General features: G+C 42.0%; 1 protein-coding gene across 5 annotated transcripts in view; it reads left to right on the plus strand.

The window, feature by feature from the left end:
- The window catches only part of NRG1 (neuregulin 1), a 101,111-nt gene extending 78,935 nt beyond the window's left edge, over positions 1-22,176 (plus strand). For 2 of the 5 annotated variants that reach the window (XM_036402772.2, XM_036402769.2), the window contains exons 4-9: positions 3,207-3,230; positions 7,699-7,801; positions 11,444-11,570; positions 12,092-12,222; positions 12,714-12,917; positions 16,826-22,176. In XM_036402772.2, the coding sequence (XP_036258665.1) occupies positions 3,207-3,230; positions 7,699-7,801; positions 11,444-11,570; positions 12,092-12,222; positions 12,714-12,917; positions 16,826-17,477 (1,241 nt within the window). In that variant the 3' untranslated portion in view covers positions 17,478-22,176. Of the gene's footprint in view, positions 1-3,206; positions 3,231-7,698; positions 7,802-11,443; positions 11,571-12,091; positions 12,223-12,713; positions 12,922-16,825 lie in introns of those variants that run through there. The other 3 variants (XM_036402770.2, XM_054517823.1, XM_036402771.2) reach the window with 3 other exon arrangements.
- Positions 22,177-26,054: the final 3,878 nt, after the last annotated feature.

A 26,054-nucleotide genomic window follows, 5' to 3' on the forward strand; every position in this document is an offset into this window, starting at 1 on the left:
AATTCCATGCATTTTCTGTATGAATATTCACACATTTTCCCCCTTGAAGTCAAGGAATCAAGGCAAATGGAGGACAGCAAAAGTAATGAGTTAACATTAAAAGTTTTGGGTAATTTTCATGTAGTTAGGCAAGAGAACTCTTACAGCAGCAATGTGCAGAATGGTCCCTGGGATAAGAAACAGTGATAAAACCATGAATTAATAGAAGGTTGAGGGAACATCTCTAGAGTTTAATCACAGGTGAACCCCTTGTCCTCTCAAATGCCCCAGATGGACCAAGGACCTCACTCAAAGGGGCTATGTACTTGCTTACTTCACTAGTTAACAATTATATATGAATTGTGAATTTAGAACCTGCTGGGGGCAGGCTGTGGCCCTTCTTGGGCATCACCTGAACATGGTCCATGCCATCCTTCAGCATGAGGCACCAGTTTAAACAGTGTCCATTTCAGCCCTGCCATCCCTGATGAGCAAGAGGGACAGTACCAAGAGGGGTGGAAGGAATTTTCTGTTTAGATTATAGTGGCCCTTGCCTCATATTGTCACAGTGAAGCTGGCTGAGGCATTCAAGGGGGCAAGAGAAAAGCTCTGATGTTCTAGAAGGATGATCAAAACTGCAGTTACTGTGTGATGGCCTGATTTTTCAGCCTTTTCATATAAACTAGAGGTCTTCAAAAGTCTGCCTTTAGCTATTCTACTACTTCAGTATTTCTCATTTTCTACATATTTCTCTATTACCCTCATGCAGAAGTAGTCACATCTGCATGAGGGTAATAGACAATCTCACCTGAAATTTTCATTTCCTAAAGCCTTTCAGCACCCTAAGTTGTACACTCTGTGTGCTGAGACTAAGACTCCTAAATGAACAAGCAGATTTGAAAAATTCCATTGTTCATCTTTTGCTCATAATTTAAAAAGACAGGTTTTCACTATAAACTGCTCAGTTAATGTTCACAAAGTGCTAAAATTGCTCTGATAGGATACTTCAATTATGAAAGGACAGATTTTCCATGCTCCTGAGGTTTGAACCAATTGTCACTTTTACAGGAGCCATAGGACTTAAAACATTAAGTTCAAAACCAATTTTGCAACCTGAGTACTCTTGAAATGAACCAGATTTTGGATCCAAAGGGGAATCTAAATGTCACAAAGAGACTGTATCCCAGTCTCTTAAATAGAAATTGTTGACAGACAGGGGTTCTGCTCTTTGGTAGTTTAGGAGATTTGAGTTTGTTTTTAATTGAAATTGCATGAAGAAGAACTTATATTTTTTAACATTTTTCATTACCCACAGAAAGAAACATGACACTTAGGTGCTTTAGAGTTGCAATGGGTCTTCCTGGACCTCTCTGCTGTTGCAGTTGATCCAGATGGGTCCTTTCTTTGCCAGGTGCAAGTTCTCTACAAACACCTGAGGTAGTGCTCACCCCTCCCTGGGCAGCACCATGTCCCTTGGCTACCCACCCACCTGAATCCAGCAGCCCCCTCAACAGCAGCTGTGGCACACCACTCATAAACAGAGCACGTAGTGCTGAAGGATTCTGTTCCACATTTCCCAGCACCATCCTCTTGTTCCGTAGACCCTGCATCTCAGCAGGCTACAATATATCCAACAAGTTGTAGTTTTAAATTACTTTGGTGAAAAAAAATTGCTTCCTAAGCATTTTTCCTACAAGACTGCCATATCACCCCCCAGTCACAACCAGAATGAAAACAGAGTTGTTAAAAAATAATTATTTGTATTTATTCTTAGAGCACCTAGAGACAAATATTCAATAGAAGCCACATTGCATGTAAAAAGCGTGAAAAAATATCAGGCTAAGTAGGAAAATATCAAAAATAATCACCTGTTTATAAAATGAGAAGTGTTGGGATGTTCTGCTTTTCAGATCTAAGGAATGTAACTAGGAATACTGTAGATAAGTCAGAGCTACATAACATCTAGATTTGAATAAGCAATGCATGTTTCTTCAGCATGTTTTCTTGTTAGGCCTCCCAGACAGAATATATTCTGATTTTAAATACCAACTCCCTATTGAATTATATGAAATAGAAACTGCATGATATGAATGACTTCCCTAAAATTAAATTACCTTCAAACTAGGTGTCTTAGCTATAAGCAAGCATAATTACAGCAATATATGTGCATGGGCATGTCATTCATTTTACTGAAGATTTAATCAAGCTTTCTATGCAACTAATGTATATCATTAGCAGAGGTCAGGTAGGCATGTGATACTGGCCCTTTCGGAAGAGACCTGGATGGATTCCAACGTACTTAACCCTTAAAATGTTACTGATTGACAACAAAGAATTGACATTCCCCATGTGTGCAAACTACATTAAAAAATCCATTTGCTGTGAAAATTATCATTGGATGTAAATTTCACAGCATACAAGAACAAAAAAAGGCAAGAGCTACTATGGCTGTGGTATTGACCCCATGGGGAGGGTCTCCTAGGGTACCTGCTGGGGGGAAACCTGTGTTCCTCTTGACCCACAGGTGCTGGGGCCTGGGTGTGCTGATTTAGGCAGTGATTACTGTAAGGGATCAGGACCCCTGCACCCCAAGGTCCATACAGTTGGTCAACAAGTTGTTCTGCCAACACGGCACAGTCCAAAGACAGGGAAAGGGGGTTGGCTCCTCATTTTCCAGAAGATGGAGGCCTGCTGCAGTCCATTTGCAAAGCAGAAGACTCCCACTACTGAGTAATCAGTGCCAGCCCCTCTGGGTCACAGCCTTCAAGAGCAAGGGTACACATTGCGGGGACAGAAGCAGGGTCAGAAGAGAGAGCAATGCACAACCCATTTACAGGGGTATGCTGCCCTTCATAGAGCATCCCTTTGCTGTCATGTTCCCAAAACAGTCAGCCGTTGTACATGGCATGCTCAGTCCACAGCCCTGTTTATCTCAGTAAGATCTTTAAGGGTTAATGGTTCCTGTTGCGTTCCCTAGACTGTGGCTGCTCAGATGCTCCATGTATACATATTTTTGTGTATAAGCCTTGCAGAAGGTCTGGTCACATAGCTAAGAAAGGTGCACTTGAGCACTGCCCACATAACCATGTGCCCTTTGTCCTGTTTCATGTGCAGACACAGAATAGCTGTAATTCTCATATGTAATTTATTTTTAAATACAGTGTATTGCTCTTTTCTGAAACTTTTTCCTTTTTCTTTCTTTTTTTGACAACTTTCTGCATTGGCAGAGCATCTTGGGATTGAATTTATGGGTATGGAACAATCATTCCTTTTAGCCTGCAGATTCTAGACCCTGAGAGATAAACTCCTTTTAATTTTTTTTTCTCCACTTCCCCCTTTCAATTCCTAACCAATTTCTTCATGCTTTAAAAGGGATCATACAGCTATAACAACAACCCTTGTCGAAGTGTTAGTGGAGATTAGTTCACTAAAATGGTCATCAAAATATGGATAGGATATTAATAGACTTAAGGAGTTTCTAGGAATTACTGGAGTGATCATAACATTGTGTACATTCCTTTTTCTGCTGTATAGTTGTGACTAGTTTTGACCTCTGCTTTTGGTGAGTTTTTCTTGGGTTGCCAGGTTTTGGAAATACTCTAAGTGTTAAGCAAAATGTCTAACTAGTATATTAAAAGGCAGAAACTGTTATGGCCACTTAAAATCATGCAAATTTGCAGTGTTGAGCTCTGATTTTCAAGTCAAGTTTCATGTCTAAACCCACATCTTGGTGGTTACACATCATGTGTAAACCAATTGCCTATACATATCTGTAAATGATATGAATATATACGTTCCTTTCCAGGTCTGTAAATTCAAAGTGGACTGAAAGTTATTTAGGAATTTAAGTAGAAGTTTACAGCTAGACTCCAGATCCTCAAGTCAGCAAATAAATTGAATATTTCTAAAAGTAAGCTCAACAAGAACATTGGCAATGGGTACTGTTTTCACACTTCAGCTTTAAATATAATAGAAATAGATCTTTTAAGTCTTATTCATGAATAGACTGTACTTATAACTAGCTATTTGTATTCAGAGGTACAAATAATGCATTACATGAATAGGCTAACTTGAAATTCAGATCATTTTTAGTTTGGAATCTCCTATAATTATTGATAAATAAAAATATAAAAAAACCAGATGGTGAGGCAGTTTTCATTCATGTTCTTATTAAAAATGCCCCCACAAAATGTCATTAGCTTAAGCTATGAACTGTGGAAAACCCATTAAAAGGCCAAATTTTAAAAATCACTCACAACCCAGCTTCTTTTTGTTTTTATTATTATCATAAGTTAGCAGTAATTCCCACTCACATGTATTAGATTATAGTGGAAGAGTGGAAGACGTACAGCTACATTAACATATGAGGAGTTAAATTAAAATCCTTTTAAAAACTAGCATGCATGTTATGCTTTATATATGGAATTACATTAGCAGAACAACCTCTTGGAATTAAATTCTTTTAAAAATCCCCAGAGATATGTAAGAAGAAAAACTTTAAAACAGAGCAACTTCAAGACTTCATATATCATCAGTTATGTATAAATTAGAGTGATGTGAAATTAATTGCATAATATGAATATTTGAAAGGCTGCTTATGTAATACCTTGACTTAAGTATTATTATGATTTGATTTTCCTAGCATTCTGTAGGGTAAAAAAATTATTGAAATTCTTTTTAATACTTAACAGGGTAAAATCTTTCCTAAATTCTCACTGCACATAAAATTCTTTACAGACTTTCCTGCAAGGCTGCTATAAATTTTTTTCAAGGTAGTTTAATCAGCATACGTAATTTAGCTGGGTGTCATTAATTGACTCCATAAATGTAAACACTGGTCAGAGACAGAAGGCAGTTTTGGGGCAAGATGTAGTGTAACCCAAGTGCCCCACAGGAGTTCTTCACAAAACTCTTCTTGCCCTTAAACAGAGTCCAAGGCTTGTCTTTGAGGCACCAAGCCATCTGCAAAGTCTTGACCAGGCTATCCCAGTCACGTCCCAGCTGCCAGCATCCCCTGTCACCCTCACTGGCCCCGCAAAACATCTGGGCATCCCTCATTTGGCCTTGGCTGTCCCCTGCCAGCTCGGAGCACAGCCTTGTTTACATGAGAGCTTGCTGGTTTGCTGGGCATGACATGCCCAAGTGCTTTCCTGGGCAGACCTTGCTCCTGGAGTTTGAGGGAGGGCATGGCAGCACCACCATTCATGCACACCATGTCAAGCTGCATTTTCCTTCGGGCCTTGTTTCAAAGGGCACAGGAGGGAACTAAGGCTATGAAAGCAGATCCAGGGATTTAGTTTCCCATGCCCATCAAGACCTATAGTCCAGCAGTATTGCTGGTGCTGGGAGCATTGCTCAGGGCTGCACCCACAGCCCTGCTCCCTCTCATCGTCCCCCATCCCCTGCAGTGAGTGAGCACCCAGAAAGTCCCACACATATGAAACCAGCCTCAGCCCACAGGCAAACTCAGTCAGACCATCACCAGCCAGCTGCCCAGCTCATTTGCAACTGCCTCAGCCTGCGCCAAACTTCCCAGAGTCAGTGCAATTTTTCCATCAGTACAAAAACTGAGCAGAGTGTCCACTGTTAATCTTCTACTTCCTCTGCCTTGTGCTCAAAAAAAAAAAAAGAGCTTGATACGTCATTATTCATTTTGCTTTCATAAGCTAACAGCTGACAGCATGACAATAAAATAATAATAATAATTCAAAGCATTTCAGATTAGCCCCTAAATTGCTTAGCACAATTCTCCTGTTTCCTGTGACATCCTTGTAATACACCATTTCCATGGCTAACTAATAAGCGCTTTCAGAAGGGGCAAAAAAGGGAAGGGGATCCAGTGCCACTAACTAGCCTAGGTGAGGAGTTATGCTGTATGAGAAATCCCTTCACACTCTGCTTCAACCTTTTTTTTGTCCCCAAGCATTTCTTCTCTCTGGTTTTTTCCAGTTCCAAGCATGCTGTGCCAGGCCTGTAGTTGACTTCTGTACCCTTTTTTCCTGTCTTTCCTTATATTTCACCTTCCTCTTTTTCTTTGTCATAGTTTGGTTTGGTTGGAGTTTCAGCCATTTCTTCCTTCTCTTCTTTGACTTTCTGTTCTTGGAGTGATATTTATTTTTCTTTAATAAATTTTTGCAGCATCCTAGTTTTACCACACTCACTTCTTCTTTCCTCTTCCCCCATCTTTGTTAATAATTAGTACTATTAATTTTGTCTGACAGTGCTCATGACCTGTTTGCTGGTGTTTGATTTACAGTGGGTTTGGCTTGTAAGACAAAGTTGTTCCATGCTGTGGTGCATTGTATCAGAGAAATTAAGATCTATTTTTGCTTTTTGGTTTGTTGCATGGAGTATTTGCCACTTAACCCCAGAAACTTTAAAATAAAACTAGACAAGCTCAGGAAACATGAAGAAGGGACGTCTACTCCCTGTTCAGTAAGGAGTATTTTCCCCTTAACTGCTGTGTCATTTATGACAGCACATCATTTGGACACGTGAAAGATACATGGCACGTGTGAGAGATCACTGTGCACCTCTGTACCAGCCAGATGTAAGTCCCTTCCACCAGGAATAATGCTGACATTTATCCCAAAGGTAGTGCAAAGCTGTGCAGTTCTAATTCATTCATTTATTTTTAATCACCTGCTTGTATTCTGACTGTGGTCAATATGGCAGATCACTATTGTTCTCTCTGCCTAAACTGCCTAATCAAAAATAAGACTTGAGTAAAGGTAGACATCCATTTTTGTCCTAATAGCAGGAACACAAATCCTCATCTGTATAGTGTCAACACAGAACACGCCTGTGTTTCAGAACTCCTTGCGTAAAATTTCCCCAGCAGAGCACTCAGCACTGCTCTCTGCCAAGCATGAGCAAGGCTGGAAAGCATCAGTAGCTCCAGCCCAAACATTAGCAGTGCTACTAACACCTTTATAAAAGCGAAATATCTCCGATGAATGAGATTGGTAGCAAGTTGTCATCACTGAGCAAGCTGCCACCCTAGATAGAGTTCCTTTGTTGATCACAAACAAGTTGAAACTCTGCATTTCTCTCACACAAGGCACTGCTGGTTGTGGATATCGTTGTGTTTTAGGAGGAGCACTGGAGAAAGGGTCTGAATTTTATGACCAGAGCTCAAAAGCTGTCTTCATTTCCATTGGTGATATAATTACAAGCCAAGCTCATGTCTCAAATGTACAAGAGCATTTTAAAATTTCTCCTGTAAAGACAGCTGAGATATAAATTGATGTGGGACCAGAGGGATATTGCACGTGAAAACAATCCAAAAAAGATAATAAGAAAATAAATTTCTCATAAGACCTGTAAAAATGGCTTTCATTCCAGCTGTCTTTGCAAAACTTCCAAAGCATTTGCAAATTCTTGTTATTACCTTACCACACTTCATTTTTATTTCCAGCAAATGCTGTGTTTGTCAACTAAGAAGTTGTTTCTTAGATATTATTCTTGTTGGCTTAAAAAAAAAAAAAGTGACTTTGACTGTAATTCTGTAATTGTTCTCATCCCCAGTATTGTGTTAATAGTTTGTGGTATAGTCCTGTTCTTGCAGTCAATAATGAGTCTGCCTGAAGTGTGGTGGCTATGTCTCGGTGTGGCTGTGTGAATCTATGCAGTGGTTTGTAGCATGACAGCTGTTGACTGTGTGTTCCTTGCCTAGCCACCCTCCATGTTGTGACTTTCTCTGTTTTTGTCCCTTTCTAGAAGCTGAGGAACTGTACCAGAAACGGGTGCTGACCATAACTGGCATTTGCATTGCTCTTCTAGTAGTTGGCATCATGTGTGTGGTGGCCTACTGCAAAACCAAGTAAACTTTTCTCTTCTATTCTATATCTGTGGTTGTTGGTCAGGGCCTTCTCAGTTGACTGTAGCTTCTCTGGGCAAAAGGTTGTATCTGGGTTTCTCTAGAGGTGAGCTTAAGAGACAAACATGTGACCAGGGTGCTCTGGTCCAAGCCAGATGAATGTGAGTCTCCATGTCCATCAGCACTGCAAAATTAAGAGAGGTATCTGAAAGATTCTCAGTCTTCAAATGTACTTTGAAATTTTTTGTCTTTTTTTGTTTGCTTTCTTTTCTATCACCCATTTCAGCTGGTTTCCCCTGTTGAAAAGCAACAAACTCCAACCCTGGAATCACGTTGCTTTCCAGCAGTGAATTTTATGTATAAGCCTAATTTGTTTGTACTTGAGACACAATTAATGATGGTAGAAGTTACTATACACCAAAGGCCAAAAAATGAACACAAAAGCGCTCTCAATGCAAAAGTAGGCATTTAAATGTGTTCTGTGAGTCTCTAAATTACAGGGGGTGACTCTCAAACATGCATGAGGCAGTCTGGACTATAAATTACACAGAACATCAGCAGAATTTCTGCTGCCAAAACTACTGGCTGCCTTTATAAATCTCCCCACCAAAACACAGAAAGACTTTATCATAAATATTCTACATTTACATAAACCTGATTTACTGTTTCAAGGCCTGATTGGCAGTTGGTTTTTGTTTTAAGCCCCACCAATAATGGATGTGTTGAAAGTGGGGGAGGAGAGAGATCATTTGTTCCTCTCAGCAAGAGTCCAGACACATACACACAGCTGCTCCTACCCATAACCTTGTGCCAGTGGTCAGTGGGGAGCAGCTGAAACAGTAATAAAAAATCGGATCAGTTACTGCTATTTAGAAATCACATCCCCATGTATTTCAACAAACATTTAGTTGAGATCCTGAAGTAAGATTTTCTGTATAAAGAGCCCAAAGAATCCGTCAGGGGTCTGGATGCTTTTTTTGTCCCAGACATCAGCAATCACTGTGAACCAAAAGTTAGCTGTTTTCAAAAACAGTTGATGAGTGTCCCATGCCAGGACATGGCCCTCCAAATGCAGCAGTGGTGCCAGACTGGTATCTGTGAGGTGATTTGCGTATGCTCTTTTCCCTAAATAGGGGAAAACTCAGAAACCAGGATAAATCTTGGAATGGTGTTAGGAGAACAACCAATGTAATAATCTTAATAGCTTAGATTTTGTTGGTCTCCTTGCAAGAAATACTGCTACTAAATTGCCAAGGCATTAGCTTCAGACACTGAATCTTAATTCAGAGGTACTTTATTTGCACATCATTCACCTTGAATATAAAAGCTTCTTAAGTACACACTAGCTTGCCCGTTATTCTCTCATCTCAGTTTTGTAGAGTCATTTCTTTTTTTAGTTAGTGTCCTTTTACTACAGGACCACCAGCACAGATAAAAGCATGCAAATTCAAATACACTGGTCACTGAAGGTGGAATAACACAGATTTCTAGGGACAGATTCCCAGATTACATGTGCCAGGATTTCAGTCCTGTAGATGACAAACTCAGACTCCTTCTAGAACTCGCTTTCTCTACCATGTTCAGGAATTCAGATTGTTCTCAGTCTCCAGAGCCTCAAGAAGGGGAGCTTTAAATCAAGTTAAAACCTTGCTTGAATCCTGCTTCTCAGCCCAGGAGGTGTTTGGGTAGCTCAGATATCTCCTGGCACTGCTCAAATATCTCTGTACACCTTAACTGCTTACATGTCCTAAGATGATGCCTGGTTATCCTCAAAGCATAAAGTCCACATGAACCACAGAGTGTATCCTTCTGAGACAGGAGCATTTCCAAGACAGATGTATCTGCATATGCCATTCATGTGATGTGATATAAATTAAGCATTTTCCACTATCCAGGCACATACACACAGAGAAAATATGTGGAATGCTGTATGTCAAATCATGTTTTCATTGTCTTTAGGCTTCATGACTATCAAGCTTCAACATATTTATTGCACTTCCTCACTCCTCCTTTTCTGTAAAGCTTAAAATAGTCCCCTTGAGTTCAAAACAGGGTTGAAAATAGTTATCTCTTATGCTGTCCTACCCTGCCATCACTATCTGCATACAGCTTAGTATTTTAGTTTTTGCCACAGCCAAAGTCATATGCATTCCAGAGTGTGTTGAAGCCTGCATCCTCCCTTCACTGCCCTGGATTCTGTGAGAGTGTGGTGGAAGTTCTCCAATGTAATGAGAGAAAAATGGCTAATATTCATAAATTAAGTCTGAAATTGAATAGCCCTTTCTCTGGTTATTTATTTTGGTGTTTTAGTTAGTGTGTTCTGCATAGCCAGGTTTTACTGTGCTGTAAGTTTTGCTGCTGACAGCTTGTAATGGTTCTAAAAAGTTCTTCTGAGGAGAGCTGGAAGGATTACAGAACCACAGAAACATTTAGGTTGGAAAAAACCTCTGAGATTGTGTCCAACCTTTGAATGGCCACCACCTTATCAGCTGGACCATGGCACTAAGTGACCAGTTATTTCTTGAACACCCCAGGGTGGGCGACTCCACAACCCCACTGAGCAGTCCGTTCCAATGCTTAATAACGCTTTACATGAAGAAATTCCTCCTGATGTCCAACCTGAACTTCTCCTGGCCCAGGAGGCCATTTCCTCTTGTCCTGTTGCTACTGTCTTGGGAGAAGAGGCCTCCCTCACCTGGATACAACCTCCTTTCAGGCAGTTGTAGAGAGTGAGAAGGTAACCCTCCTTTTCTTCAGGAAGGAGCCTCCTTTTCTTCGGGCTGAACAAGCCCAGCTCCCTCAGGCACGCCTTGTAGGACTTACACGTTGTTAGCAAGTGGGGAAACAGCAGCTAAGGACAGGAGACAGTAGAAGCATCAAAGTCAGTCAGAGATCACGTCATTAGTACATGGATAGTTCTACTAAATGCATTAGCACCCATGGCATCCACCTGGTAATCATTAGGCTTCAGAGCAAATCTGGTGTTGCTGAAACAAAACCTTCCAGAGCTGCCAGGAGGTGTGTAGGCTCAGGCCTATGCCATTTACTCTCACTTTGGATTTCTGAGGCTTAGTCTGTCTCTTCTATAACACATTTATGTATTTGAAGTACGCTGTTGAGGTAGGGGATGAATCCCTCCAAAAATATGTGTAACTGCCACATCACAAAGACCATGTTCCAGTGTCTGCAAGCAAGCCCTGAGGCACAGACACCTCAGCTCTCTGTGGTGAACGGAGAGGTATAACTTGATGGGCTCTCAGAAGCTCTGCCTTGGCCCTTGTGAGGGTGTCAAAGTGTTGCCTGGGTTAAAATCTCTCCCCCCTCCCTTCTGAGTGCAGAAAAGTCCTCCTCCTAAGACAGAGCACTGCTTAGAAATGGCTTCCCTTTTCCTCTCACTTATTCCTGTCCCCCTTTGTCCTGCTGACTCCTGGAAGGGATCCCAAATATCTTTCCACCTGTGCAAGTCCCCACAGCTCCAGCTGCAATTAGGCCTGTGGTTTTCAGAGTTACTCTGAGCTCTAGCAGCAGTGGAGAAAATTCTGGCAAAAAAAGTGATGTTACATTATTATCACCAACATCAATATGCTGAGAGGTGCAGCTGCTCTCCTTTTGTGTATTAAAATTGTTTCTGCGTTTCATGCACAGGAAACAGAGGAAAAAGTTGCATGATCGCCTTCGTCAGAGCCTGCGCTCGGAAAGGAACAACGTGATGAACATGGCCAATGGGCCGCACCACCCCAACCCACCACCTGATAACGTCCAGCTCGTCAATGTAGGTTTCACTGTACCTGTTTCAGCCTAGGCTGCCAGTGCCACAGGAAAGCTCACCCCACAGCTTTTAAACATCTGCCTGCTGCTGCAGGCTGCTGGCTGATTTCTCTTGGCTTTCTCCACACAGAAAAAATTGCTATCGCAAACTGCTGCCATCTTCTCCATCAGAGAGTAGTATTTTTGGTGTATCTGATGGTAATGGGAGGTTGCTTTTCCACACATCTGTCTACTGGGGCTCGTTCCCTTGTTAACTACATTTTTATACCTTGTTTGTGATGCAGACCTTTGCTACTTTCATCATTTGTCTCCTCCTATTTTGAGTCTAGATGGGCTGTGTACACAGAGGTGTACATTAATGTCCTCAAGTGTGTCAATATGGTTTCTGCATGTATTTAAATGACAAAATTTGTGCTTTGGCACATGTAAAAGGTTGAAATCTGGGAAGGAGGGATTGGGAATTATGTCTACAAATGTGCTGTGAATTACAGTTTGTAAACCTGATGTTTGTCTGGGTTTTTTCAGCAGTACGTTTCGAAAAATGTAATCTCCAGTGAGCATGTCATCGAGCGAGAAACAGAGACCTCGTTTTCTACAAGCCACTACACCTCAACAACACATCACTCTGTGACAGTCACCCAGACATCTAGCCACAGGTACTAGAGGGGAAGGCAAATAGCAGCTGCAATATCTGATCTGTTGCTGTTGTAAAAAATGTGTAAAACAACAAAGCAGGGAAGATCTATGCTCCCTTCATAGTGTTTTCATTTTTAAGGCTAATAATATTTGATGTCATATCACCTAACTAATTATCTTCCCAGGAACTGACAATGACCTTTATTTTCTGAATGTCATTCCAATACTGTCACACTGAATTTTAGTATATGCAAATTGCTAAATCAGTGACAGTTCTAATGACTGGAAAGCCCTCCTTTCCTCTCCTTTGACCCATACATGCAAAATCACCTTGATTCCTGTGGATTCTCTAAATTCTGCAGCTCCAGTTACCCAGCCAAAGGGTATGCTGCATATCTTGTGTGGCAACAGAGCCCCTCCTTTCCCTGTCTAAACTTCTGCTCATACACAGTTGCCACCAAAGGCCACTCTCACACTCCCCCTTTCTCTTTCCCTGGTTGCTGCTCTCCAGCTGGAGCAATGGCCACACTGAAAGCATCCTCTCTGAAAGCCACTCGGTGCTCGTCAGCTCCTCCATGGAGAACAGCAGGCACGCCAGCCCAGCAGGGCCCCGGGGCCGTCTCAATGGCATCGGTGGGCCACGGGAAGGGAACAGCTTCCTCCGGCATGCCAGGGAGACCCCCGATTCCTACCGAGACTCTCCTCACAGTGAAAGGTAGGACACACCACCCCATCGCTTTCAGCTAGCAAGATCTGGTGTTTTCTCAGATGGTTTCAAAGCTTGGGAGCACAGGAGAAAATGTGGCAATCCAGCTGTTCATGTAGGGCATGCATCTCCTTATTCATAAAGGTGGAGAGCTGAGTAGCAATTTAAAGTTTACCAAAAGCATTTCTTCCCTTCTTGCCTCTGCTGAATTTAGTCCTATTAGCCAGCAGTTCGCACTTGGAAAAGCTCCATTGGATTAATTAGAAATCAGAAATTTCCATTGGAAACTATAAACAGAACTTTGCCTACTTACCTATTTCTTAGAAGATGCAAATGAGAAGACTGAGAGATTTTGCAGTGAGAAAGTAATGTTTTGATCCACAGGAGAAGGGCACTAAGGACTCCTAAGCAGTATAGAATTTATGCCACCACTCACTTTCTGGAGTGTTCCAGCTCCTGAACTCCCCTTAACCCTTTATTAAATAAAAGCAAGAAACACAAAGTGCAAGCCAGAAGGACTCAGGCCAGGAGTTTTCCAACCAAGTAATTTTTTTTCTCTTAAAAGATTGGTTCATCAGCTCCTATGGTCTGCCTAGAAGTACATCAGTAACAAAAAACTTTAACTGAAAAAATCGTGCTCAGGTTTAGGCTAGCATTTTAGTTCAAGATGGCCCCAGAATAGCAACAGAAAGATTGACAAGAAACAAGACATTTAAAAAGAGCTTTTATTTAAAGGCAGAATAAAAGGAAAACAAAAGGTTATGGACCAGTTCTCTGAGGACTTTGAAATCACAAGGGATTTGGCCTTGTGGAGTGTCCATGATGCCAGAAATGCAGCCAGGCAATCCCCAAGGAGACTGAGTTGTATAGGAGACAAATTGTGGTTTTCATAAAAATGAATGCACACATACAGCAAACGCCATTTCTGTGGTACTCCCTCTGCCACACAAACAACTGCTAAGCAGCAGGAAGAGGGACCACTGAGGAAGGACCCTGAGTGTAGTACCACCACCAAGGATAATAAACTACCCTCTCATTAAAAATTTTGTGTTATTTACTATGGAATTTAATTTGAAGATACGTGGCTCACATGACATAAACAGCCATGGCTCCTATCCAGCAGAGCACTTTGACAAGATTATCTTTTAATTGTGCAAGTAGGCCCACTGAAATCAGCAAGATTACTCACATGGGTAGAGCTCAGCATGTGCTTAAGTGCTTTGCTGGATCAGGACCTGTAACAGTAAATACCATGTTGTCTCCTGCCTGGGAACCAGCAGGATGCACGGCCACACGCCTGCCAATGGTGAGTAGTACAGCTTAGTATATTTGGGCATCTGCATGTGAGAAGTGAAGACCATTCCTGCTGTCTGCCTGCATTGCATGGAACACCCAAAGCATCATTCTAATACAGACTGTTTAGATTTAACTGGGGGGGTGGTGTTGGGGGAGAGGAGAGACCATATTCCTTTTTGTTTCTCTAAGAAGAAAGAAGGCATTTCCTCAATTATTTTGTCTCTTGAAGGTTGTACTATAGGTCAATAGCAGCAACATTTCTGTGATAATTCCTCAGGCATTGACATCCTTGCCTGTGTCTGAAGCAAACACAAATTTGGAACGTGGGAGATGATAGTTCCCTGGGCATTAATTGCAGGCCTCATCTTTTTTTAGCAAGCAAGAAATACATCACCCATTGTTCCTGAGATGGCTTGTGTATATAAGGGAGAAAGTGAGAGTTATTTGGAACTAAAAATTACTTAGAAACATAAAGGAATGTAGGAGCTGACAAATTACTTCCTGAAGCCATCACATGTTGCTGTACTGAGAATTGGTAGACCAAGGCTCTACTCCCTCAATTTTCAAATTAAATTGAACAGACATTACAAGGGGTTATTTTGCATTACCCATATATTTGCTGGATCCCATGCCCTGCCACCTGTGTACGCAAGCAGAGGGCACAAGCAGTTTTGTCTTGGATGTCCTTAGCTGTCTTACAGGAGAGAAGATCAAAAAACACTGTCTCTGCATAAAAAGCTGGACTATATGATGAAGCTGGCAGCATATAACAAGTTAATGTGTGCTGGATGGCCATGGGTACGCTCTGATCCCCTTTCACTGAGCCAGCATAGTTGGCCATGAAGCTGGATAAATCAATCACCTTTTAACCTTCCTTTCAGGATGGGCTAGAGCTGCACAAGTTCAGCTCCTGAGCCTCAGATTGCAGACAGCAGCTAGTTAGCACTCCTCTGTTAGGGTGTGGGGGAACAGACCAGAAATGTGTGAATGCACAACACTTCAGTGTGAGTAACTTGACACTGTTGGAAGCCTGCACAGTACATTGAACACATTTAACCAACTCAATAGGTTAACAGAACCAGTTTACTAAAATCCAGTGTGTCATAAAGACATATATCCAACAGTGTACCAACTGGGAAAGTAGAAAGGCTTCAGTTTTTCAGACAATGCCTATTAAAAATGTGAAAGGAATTAAAAGCTCACTCATGGAAACAGAAAAATTACTTAATTCATCCAGTGCACAGACCTATTCATTGCCCTTTGCTTACCAACTTAATTCCTTTGCATAACTCCAGGTTTGGTTTTTTCCTTTCTCTTGCTCCTCAGTTCATGTAAATCAATGTGCAATCAATGCGCCTCTAGTGAAATCAATTTATGCTGCTGCACATCTGTCCAGAATCTGTCCCATTTTCTCCCTTTTCCTGTAACTCCATTTTTATCAAGTGTAATATGTGCAACTGAGTCATAGATTGGATAACAAAGATGGATTCAGGTTTATTTTGGTAATTTCAGGCTCAGATAAATAAACCACTAATGGAAAACTAAATAACTACATCAAGCATAGACATATAGCTTTTCTCAACGGGCCTGTGATGGTGCTCAGAACAATTTTAACTTTAGACACAGACGAAATTCGGGCAGGTGAATTTAGGATAAGAATAAAAGCAAAGCCCAACCATGCAAAGTGTCATGCTGGGCACTGTGGTTTTGATCGAGTGGTTTTAGGCAGATCCTCACCTGGCATGAATCCAAATGACCTCATAGCATGTCTACTGATTAAAACTAGTTGAGAGCTTCACATTTTTTGTTCTGTTTCTTTGGGACAAACCCTGTAATGGCACCTGAGCTTCATTTTCAGAAATCACTTGTGACCACTACCCTTCCCACAAGAACAGGGAGAAATTTTGCAGAGAAGTCATGGGCACTAGGCCAGATAATCCTGTCTTTCAGCATTTGTTCCCATATGAGGACAAATGATACTCTGTGCTTCTTTGCAGATAGATCTACCAGCCAGGGTAACTAGCACCCAGGAGTGGAGCAGCACAAATGCTTCTCTGACTACCCTTGGTGATTAAAATTAGCAGAATCTGGCTCTATATTTTATTCAAACATTACTTTTCTCCCTAGCCTGAGACAGTTTGGTTGCCAGAAGAGGGTGAAGCCCCAAGAGGACTGTCCTTCAGTTCCCTTCCTTTCTTTCCCCCTGTCTGTTTGCATGTACCCCAGATTCTGGTCAAATCCTTCCGGAAGTACAGCAGCTGTTTTCCTTTTGAGAAAATACTTGCAAATGTGTTTTGTTTCTGGCAGCCTGTCTGTCTCTGAATCCCATTCTTGGATTCATTCCAGAAAGTTATTCTGGTAAAAAATTTACAGCATCTCCCTGCCTGGGATCTGGGAGTTTTGCTGTGTTCCTCCTGCTTTCATATGTTTTTGCCCAGAGTCCCAGAAGTCAGCAGTTTATAGGATTAATATACAGGAAAGGTTTCTTAGTAGCCCTGTGTGAGGATGCTGGGGATCTTGAGGGAATCCCTGTCATTTCTCTCCCAGTCCACGTGAGCTGCTGTTTTTACAGGTCACCACTGCTCCTGTGCTCGCAACCTGTCCCCATCTCTTTTCTTCAGGTATGTCTCAGCTATGACCACACCAGCTCGCATGTCACCCGTTGATTTTCACACTCCAACTTCTCCCAAGTCCCGTCCGTCCACGACGTCACCCCCGGCTTCCAGCCTGACCATCTCCATCCCTTCCGTGGCGGTGAGTCCCTTCATAGAAGAGGAGCGACCTCTGCTCCTGGTGACTCCACTGCAGCTGCATGAGAAGTACGACCACCACCTTCAGCAATTCAACTCCTTTCACCACAATGCCACCCATGAGAGCAGCAGCCTGCCACCAAGTCCTCTGCGGATCGTGGAGGATGAGGAGTACGAGACCACGCAGGAGTACGAACCAGCACAGGAGCCTCCAAAGAAACTCACCAACAGCCGGAGGGTCAAAAGAACAAAGCCCAACGGCCACATTTCCAGCAGGGTGGAAGTGGACTCTGACACAAGCTCTGAGAGCAGCAGCTCTGAGACCGAAACGGAAGATGAAAGAATAGGTGAGGATACACCATTCCTGAGCATACCGAACCCCGGGGCAGCCGGTCTGGAGCCAGCCACTGCCTTCCGGCTGGCTGAAACCAGGACTAACCCGGCAAATCGCTTCTCCACACCAGAAGAGTTACAAGCAAGGTTGTCCAGTGTGATAGCTAACCAAGACCCTATTGCTGTATAAAACATAAAACACATAGATTCACATGTAAAACTTTATTTTATATAATGAAGTATTCCACCTTTAAATTAAACAATTTATTTTATTTTAGCAATTCCGCTGATAGAAAACAGGAGGGGAAGAAAACTTTTATAAATTAAATATACGTATGTACAAATGTGTTATGTGCCATATGTAGCAATTTTTTACAGTATTTCAAAAATGGGGAAAGATATCAATGGTGCCTTTATGTTATGTTAAGTTGAGAGCAAGTTTTGTACAGTTACAATGATGGCTGTCCCATAGTATTTTGCAAAACCTTTTAGCCCTCAGTTGTCCTAGCTTTTTGTGCACTGCATTATAATGACTGGATGTATGATTTGCAAGAATTGCAGAAGTCCCTCTGGTCGCTTGCTGTAGAGTCTCGAAATCAGAAAGCCCTGTAATGGCACTCTCACCCTACTCCACCAGAAAAACACACATATACACACACACAGAGTCAGAAAGGAAAAAAAAAAATATAAAAAAAAAAAAGATAAAAAAAAGTAAAAAAAAAAAAAAAGTTTCTTATATGAGAACTTTTATTTGCTTTCCGTATATGAGATGAGTTTTGTCTGCTCTCTGCCAGCCAAAAGGTTTGCTTCTTTGAGCACTGGGATAATAGTAGATCCAACAGCATGCTACTATTAATTACAGCAGGATAACAAAAAACATACAAACAAAAAAAAAGCCAACCTGCATTAAGTAATTTAACTTATAGAAAGAAAGTAATACTGTGATTTTAAACCAAATATATTATTAATCAGAGGTTAGCTTGTAATCACTAGGAGCTGCCATTTCATTATTTTCCAGATATTAATTGTTCTAGTTATCCCTTAGGAAATGGGTTTAAGTTAGCTGAGGCTTTGAACCCAATACTCTATTCAAACAAAAAAAGAAAAAAAAAGAAGAAAAAAGGAAAAAAAAAAAAAAAAGAGAAAACATTTATATTAGTTTATGTTAATGGGGCAAATATAATAGATATCTGTAATCAAGCAAGGAAGAGATCTAGCTGGAAAACAAATGCCACTAATAAAAGTGCAATCAGTTTTCACCTCTATTTCTTAATGTTGATTTCTAATACATGACTTATTCTTTTGTTTCCACTCATTTTTCTTCCCCTTTTTTCCTTCCTCAGAAAGAACCCTGACAAGCTTCTAGCAATACCTTGTTAGAGTTGCTGTTGGAGTAAGGCTTACTCTTGGACAAAGAAAGGCCTTTCAGGGAAGAAGAACATGATTTGCTGAATGGTTAAAAAGTATAGGCACGTAGGAGGGACAAAGCAGATGTGTGGAGTTTATTTCCACTCACCTTTACTGACTCCATTGCTTGGGCTGAGAGAGGCAAGGCTGATGCAGAGCCCATTTATGAAGGCAAGCACACCATGTGAGGTACAGCCCTAGTAACCCATGTGTGACTATTTAATATCAGTGTTTATATAGCCAGTGACAGTCTTCAAGTCATTGACTAGTAATGAACAAGGATGCTGTCAGTGCTGGAGTAGAAGCATCCATCCAGACAGAAGCAAATGGACTCTTTTGCACTGAATTCCTATCAGTTTAGTCAGGGTCACTCTGCCTCTTCTATACTTTTGATTTTTTGTTGTGTGTTCAGTTGGCACAGCATTGACTCAGGATTGATGTGGAAAACAAATGTTTTTCCTAGACTCTGGGGATTCTGAAAATGAGAACATGTGTTTTACAGGTATTACTGAGCTCTAAATAAGAGCCCTGTCAAGACAAAAATAATTTCAGCCAAACTACACTCATCCTTTGGGCCACATTCTGGTCCTAGTTAAATGAAGAGAAATACATCAAGGAAAATTTGTGAGATGCAAACCTGAGGTACAAAAGTCCCAACTCAGTAAATTGTTCAAGCATATGCTTATGCTAATCCCAGCAAAAGTTACCTTCAGCATGTGCTAGACTCTCATTGACACATCCAGCACATGCAAAAAGTTAAGCATGTGCCTAAGAGTTTTGCTGAACAAGGTGTCCTATTGATTTGAGGCTGAAAGCAAAGTATAGCAAAAGAAGATCTTTGCCAGGATGACAAAAATCAGTGAGTTCCTCACTGTATAAATAACCATATCACATTAGTAAGAACACAAGTGAGTCTACATGAAGACCAGATTCAGCAGAAAAAGAACAACAAAAAAAAAACCTTAGTATAGGAAACAAAGTTGTTCAATAGAATGTCAGGGGTAGAACCAAAAGGCTAGGAAACTAGCACAGCTTTGGGCTATGTGGTGGCTGGAATAGCACTGCTTATTTGAGAAATCTGTGGAAGATGGCAAATACATACTGTCTGGACATAAGTCCACTTTGCCATTTTTCCCTAGCTGGCATGTACTTGAACACACTTTGCCTTTGCAGACTGAAACAAAAGCTCTCTACAAATTCTATATGCCATATTCTCATTTTCATCCCTTTAGTCATGCCTATTTATCTGCAATCCCGTGCAGCAGAATATCCATCTCTCCAGTAACTCTGCAACTCAGTAGTACAGAGGGTCAGGTGGGCTTTCCTAATGAAGGCCACGAGTTTCCAAAAGATTTGCACTGTTGAGTTTCCTTGGGCACTTGAATATCTTCCCTTCAGGAAGGCCTCTGACACTGCAAAGACCTTGCAGGACAGATGAGACAGAAAAAGGATGGCAGAGAAACAAGAGATTTGCCCCAAAATCACCCATCTTAGTTGCAGAATAGAGATTATAAAACAGGTCTTTTGTAAACTCCTCCAGCATATATCAACCACAAGGCCAGCTCTCGTTTAAGTATCTATAATATCCCAGACAGATTAATGAGGATGGAAAGGGACCATGCCTTGATGTTGAGTAGATTATTTGACTACTAACACTGTTATTGTGGAGGGACAGTACAAAATGAAGGAGCAATTCCATACTTGGGAGCTGTACATGTGAGATTTGTTTGGTATAGGTCTAGGGGGAAATGTCACACCTCTTGTGTTGCAGTGCCTCAAAGTCAAATTGTTGTGCAGTTCCCGCTATTCCTACCCCTCGGAATATATAACAGTGTGTTATAGAGCAAGCATGAAATTAGGCTGGAGACTTCACATGGACCTAAGAACAAGAAAATACAATTGGGGATATGGCTGCCTAAGCCCTTAGATCTTTGTGAAGAACCCAGCCTTACAGCACAATTCATGCAGCAGTGAATTCGGGAATTGCCCTGGCTTGGCACGCGCAGAAGCGGGAAGAGTTCACCGACCCTCACCTCTCAGCTTGTGTTTATCGCACTGTGAGCGTTCAGTCAGGTCCACACCCAGAAGTTAGTGAGTCTACGTGGCCACAGGTGCTGCTGGCAGGCTGCAGCCAGTTCCTGCTGGCCAAGGGGCTGGAGGCTGCAGCAGCATGGAGCAGAGCCAGCAAGTGCCTATGGAAAAGGCCAGCTCCCCTGTTGGGGATATTTGCTTCATTTCCCAGACCTTTGAGCTAGGCAGTCCCAACACCCTTGAGCCATCACTATGTGATGCTTGCCAGTTCTTTGCCTGAAAGTCATGGCAAGAAGAAACATACTTTAAAGAGGGGGGAAATATTCCAGTGGTGGCAGAGTTGTTAAGATTGTCCTGGTTTATTTCCATGTCATTTAAGTTGAGCCATGAGTTTTTCCTGTGTATGTGTTTATATGCAGGAATTCTTCCAACATGAAAGGTTTCTTTCAAGAGTGTATAGCTAGATAATGTTGTGCACAACCTGGTACAGCCTGCCTATTTAAGGGGTGTAGACCATTACAGCTCCATACAGGTTCTCATGGAACAGAGAAAAGCCTACTCCCTCCTTTTGGCCCAGTTATTCCCTTCCTCACTTGAGCCACCCCAACACACCCAGGTTTAAGAGATCAATCACTGCCTTTATCAGGGAAACAGGAAAGCTCCTTCTTTCCAGTACTCCAAAACAACAATGCTGCATCTCCCTGCTTCTCTCACACACACTGCAAGCAGTTTCCTGAGCATCCAGGATAGCAAACTGGTGTCTCCTCCTAGGACACACCTCTCAGCCTGTTGAGCACTTCTTGGCCCTGCAGTGTGGCTACTTACCATTACCTGGGTCTTACTTCTAGTAAGAAACATAAAAGCACCTATGAAATGCTGCAGAGAAGGGCAGACAAAGAACATGGCCAATTATCATAATTTGTAATTCTCTATTCTATTGTAAATATGTCTTGTACATATGTGGATGTTTTCATTATTTACTGTCTTTATGGATATTGTGTTAAATGAGACGCTCTTAGTTTATTGTGTAACACTGTAAATAACATAACATCCTTTATTATTTATGCATAGGCATCTAACACTCAGAGAAAGTTATCCTCATATTATTTTAAGATATATGTCAAAAAGATGTTGCATTTTTCCTTTTGCTTTGAAAAAATTGTAATATATCCTCTTTTTCCCCTCTTTTCCTTTAAAAAAAAATGAATGCTAATTTATTGTTCAGGAGAGAAAGGGGATGTAACTGAAAGGCAAACTGTTCAAAGAACATGCTGTGGAAGCCACAAGCTACTGATAAACTAAAGAATTTATTACCCCAAATACAGCAATAAGTAATGTTGATTTATTAAGGTTTTGTTATTCATTTTCAGTAAAAGAGGTGCTGGATTAAATTGTTGATGTGTGGTCCTGGCCCAGCTGCTCAGCAGACTGTGCCAGGTCACTAGCTACCATCTTTCTGTATCTAAACACTGTTGTAAAGGTCTTGTTCTATTGTTGTGGACCCCTGTTCCTTGAGATTTCTGGCTCATCCCTGTGGGGGTGTCTGGCAGACACTCTTGCTTCTACAAATATTTTTAGTTTCTTAAGTTAGAATTATTAGCTCTACCCTGACCATTACTACTTAAGATGGATGGGATCTGGGGAGAGGGAGGAGTTGGGGGGGCAGAAATGACACAGTCTTGGGACTGTGGGAGGCTGCTCTACAAAAATGTCACCTCACTGTTCAGCAACAGTCAATAAAGCAAAGCAGATACTGGGAACTCTTAGATGGCACCACCATGCCACTGTATAAAATCATGATTTGTGCCAGTTATAAATATAATGAGTGGTCCTGGTCTTCTTGTCTCAGGATAGAAACAGTATTACAGGGAAGGATTTGAGGGGCAACTCAGGTGAATAAATATCTGGAGCTGGTGAGGTCTGGGGAGCACTGGGTAGGCTGACTATCATTATTCAGAAAGAAAGGACCGCAGAGAGAAGATATTAAAGGTCTGTTGAAACATACTTATCTTGTAGAAGGTAAGAAAGGACTGGATGTTTAATACCTCTTCCAATAAAAGAAATGGAGTTACCAATCAAAACTCCTGGGTACCGTATTCCCAGAAAGATATAGCTCTTCATGTAAGGGGTAGGAAACTTGGAGAATTACTTGGTGCAAGGGACTGTGGATTGTAAAAGTTTCCATGGGTTCATGGTGGGGGCCAGATCTTAGGCATTAATCCCACGAGGATTACTAAATCCATGAAAAACACATCAGATGCAGGAAATAACTGAACTGAAAACATGTGGAGATTGCATAAATTGGAAGTATTGTGTATACTAGTGCTGCTCTTACCCTTCTCCAACTCTCTGCCACACTTAGAAAGAAGGAGGGCAGATATCCGATCTCTCTGTGCTTACGTGATATAAGTATGTAAAGCCATTTGCTCTTAACGAGCATTAAACAAAAGAAGAAAATCTAGGCATGAGCAGAGGAGAGAGGAATGCACTAAAAACGTCTTGGATGTGTTTCACATCCATTTGTTCCCAGGGCTAGCGCTCCCAGGCCTACCTGTGGGTGCAGAATGAGATGCCAAACTGAGAATGGATGGAGAAATGGGAGGATGGAGGGACAGAGGGATGGAGGGAGGGAGAAACAGAGACAGGGAGGGAGGGAGGGAGGGAGGGAGGGAGGGAGGGAGGGAGGGAGGGAGGGAGGGAGGGAGGGAGGGAGGGAGGGAGGGAGGGAGGGAGGGAGGGAGGGAGGGAGGGAGGGAGGGAGGGAGGGAGGGAGGGAGGGAGGGAGGGGGACAGATGGAGGGAAGGAGGGACGGAGGGAGGAAATGACTGGCAAGGGTTTTCTGTCACTCTCCCTCTTTCCTGGTTCTCAACACAGAGAGTAATGACCTCGTGGTCCAGTCTGATCTCAGTTTCCCTCAGACAGCTTCCCTGTCTTTCTTTTCATGTGGAGGAATCCTGTGGCTGGAAGGCTGGATGCTTAGGCTATTTGCTTCACCTGAATGCCTTAGCTGTATATGGTCTTGTCACCTCACAATCAGCCCCAAGCTAGCACATTATGGCACAGTGCTACAATGGAGGAAAGGATGGTCCTTCCATTGCAGGATGTTGAAATGGACTGCTTTGAGAGGACAGACCTGTCCTCAGGCATTCCCACTGTCCTTTCATGCATGGAAGTGGAGGTAGACAATTTCCAAAGCAATTAAGTACCATAAGAACCACTCAGAGTCAACAGAACCAAGGACCTCATGACACATTTGATACAATAGGGCTTTAGGGAGCACATCCTTGTGTGTCCCAAATGTCTGTCCTTGCAAAAGTTGTTTGTCAGTCCATGCTGTCTTTATCCTATTGGCTTTCTCTGCCAAGCTTCTGCCTCTGCACTTCCCCACAATGTCTGGAAGCAGATGGCGTCAGGGAGCACTATAGGAAAATCAAGCAAACCCTTCTCATTTCTGCAGCCCACAGCTGGGTATGCTCTTAGCATGCCAACTCCATCCAGTTATGAGCACATGATTTGAAGAATGCATTCCCCAAGTTAATCCTCTCTGTCTCAGTTACAACTGATGGAAAGAAAACTATCTCAAATGCCTTGAGAAGTTGCAGTTAGTCAGTGATGATTAACCTGTCCAAAGTGACATGGACTGTGCCTAGGTTATGAGCCTGATAACTCTTCTTTACTGACAACAAATCCTTGACAATGGCACTTTCAGGGCTGAATCTCATTCTACCTTCCAAAAAAAAAAAAAAAATCAGAGCCTTAGGGATTTCTGATGTTACAACCTTTTGCTGGAGTTATTTCAGAGTAGCTCTCATGACAAAAGTTCTACTGATTGCAAAAATTATTTCACATGTCTCCAGACTAAAGCTGCCAGGAGAAATGTCATAAATCACTGACATCCTCCTGATGTCCCCATTTCCACACATGAAGACAAGGACTAAAGGACAGTTCAACACTTCCAGCAAAGAGGTGGAACAAGATCAGGCCAATGCACATCTGGAAAGGTTGCCATGTCACTGGGGTTGGGCACAATATGGTGACTCCAGAAGGTATTTAGAGTGCTGCACTTTCTAAGCATCACAGAGATTGTCAAAACCTGAGACAAAGCCTTCAGCATGAATGGAATAATTCTCTTGAAAGCTAGACCTTACTCTCTAAGGTTTTAACTCCAGAAGGTAGCCAAGCACCAACTTTAGTTGGAAATTGGACTTTTAATGTAAATGGCAGCTGCTAAGTTTCCACTTAGGTTTTCCCCCCTTGGGGATAGCAGGAGTTCCCTGCACTGGATGTAATAATGCCTTAGGAACTAGAGAGGAACCCTGGCAGCAGTGCATAGCAAACACCTGAAATAAGGCCAGCTCATTTGATGACAGCAGCAGAGGAGGTGTCAAGGGAGTCTTTGCAAGGTTGTATGCACATCAGTTGGTAGGGAGTACAGCGATTGTTAACAACTGATTAAGTCATTACTCTGGTAATGGCCAATTTGGAGCCATGCTTCAGAAGCCAGATATTGTGTGGGAGGTATTTTAACTTACCCTGCACATTACTGCATCAGTTGGGTTATGCATTCTCTATGTGTACACACACACATACACAGTCTCTCAGTTTTCTGTAATGATTTCCTGATGTTCAGTGCATGCTCGGTGACAGGAAAGGAAAAAATGTCACAACAAGACCATTCAGCAGCTGCAAAACTGCCTGCATCCAAGAGAAAACACTTTCTCATCTCAGAGAGGAAAAAATTGAGGGTGGTATTTGTCCTGCACAGCTGTGAAAATACAGAAAGGGAATGCCTCTTTCTTCCCAATTGGACAGGCTGGGTCACTGATTGCAGAGGAGCTTTCACGGGGCCACAGCTGAGATGGGACTGGTGAGTTAGAAGATTGAGGTGACTCCAGCTAGGGTAAAGGATGGCCATGTGCCTCTCATTTCACTGAAATAACCCTAGAACAATGGATTGAATCCCAAACAAAAAAAAAAAGAGTCCCAAATACTGTGTCTTGGGCCTTCTATATGTGGCAAAGAGAGACAATTTCCAAAGAGCAATTATTGTCCCATATTCTGGTCCTCAGGATGTTCCCATTTTGTGCCCCCTTCCTCACCCTCAAGGGCCCAAAGCTGAGTGTGAGGTGAGTCAGACAGTAATGTATATGAGAAGACCTGTGCTCAATGTGTATGGGAAGACCTGTGGCTAGAGCAGCATTCCTAGAAAAAGCAAAAGGAACTACTAAACAGTGCTGTGAAAGCAGTAATCCAAAAATAAAGGCCAATTAGGAAATAAAGGTGACTTAGATGAATGCCACAGTATAAATCCAGGAACCTGAAATTCAG

The sequence above is a fragment of the Molothrus ater genome, chromosome Z (assembly GCF_012460135.2).
Source record: "Molothrus ater isolate BHLD 08-10-18 breed brown headed cowbird chromosome Z, BPBGC_Mater_1.1, whole genome shotgun sequence".
In the NCBI taxonomy this organism is placed as follows: Eukaryota; Metazoa; Chordata; class Aves; order Passeriformes; family Icteridae; genus Molothrus; species Molothrus ater.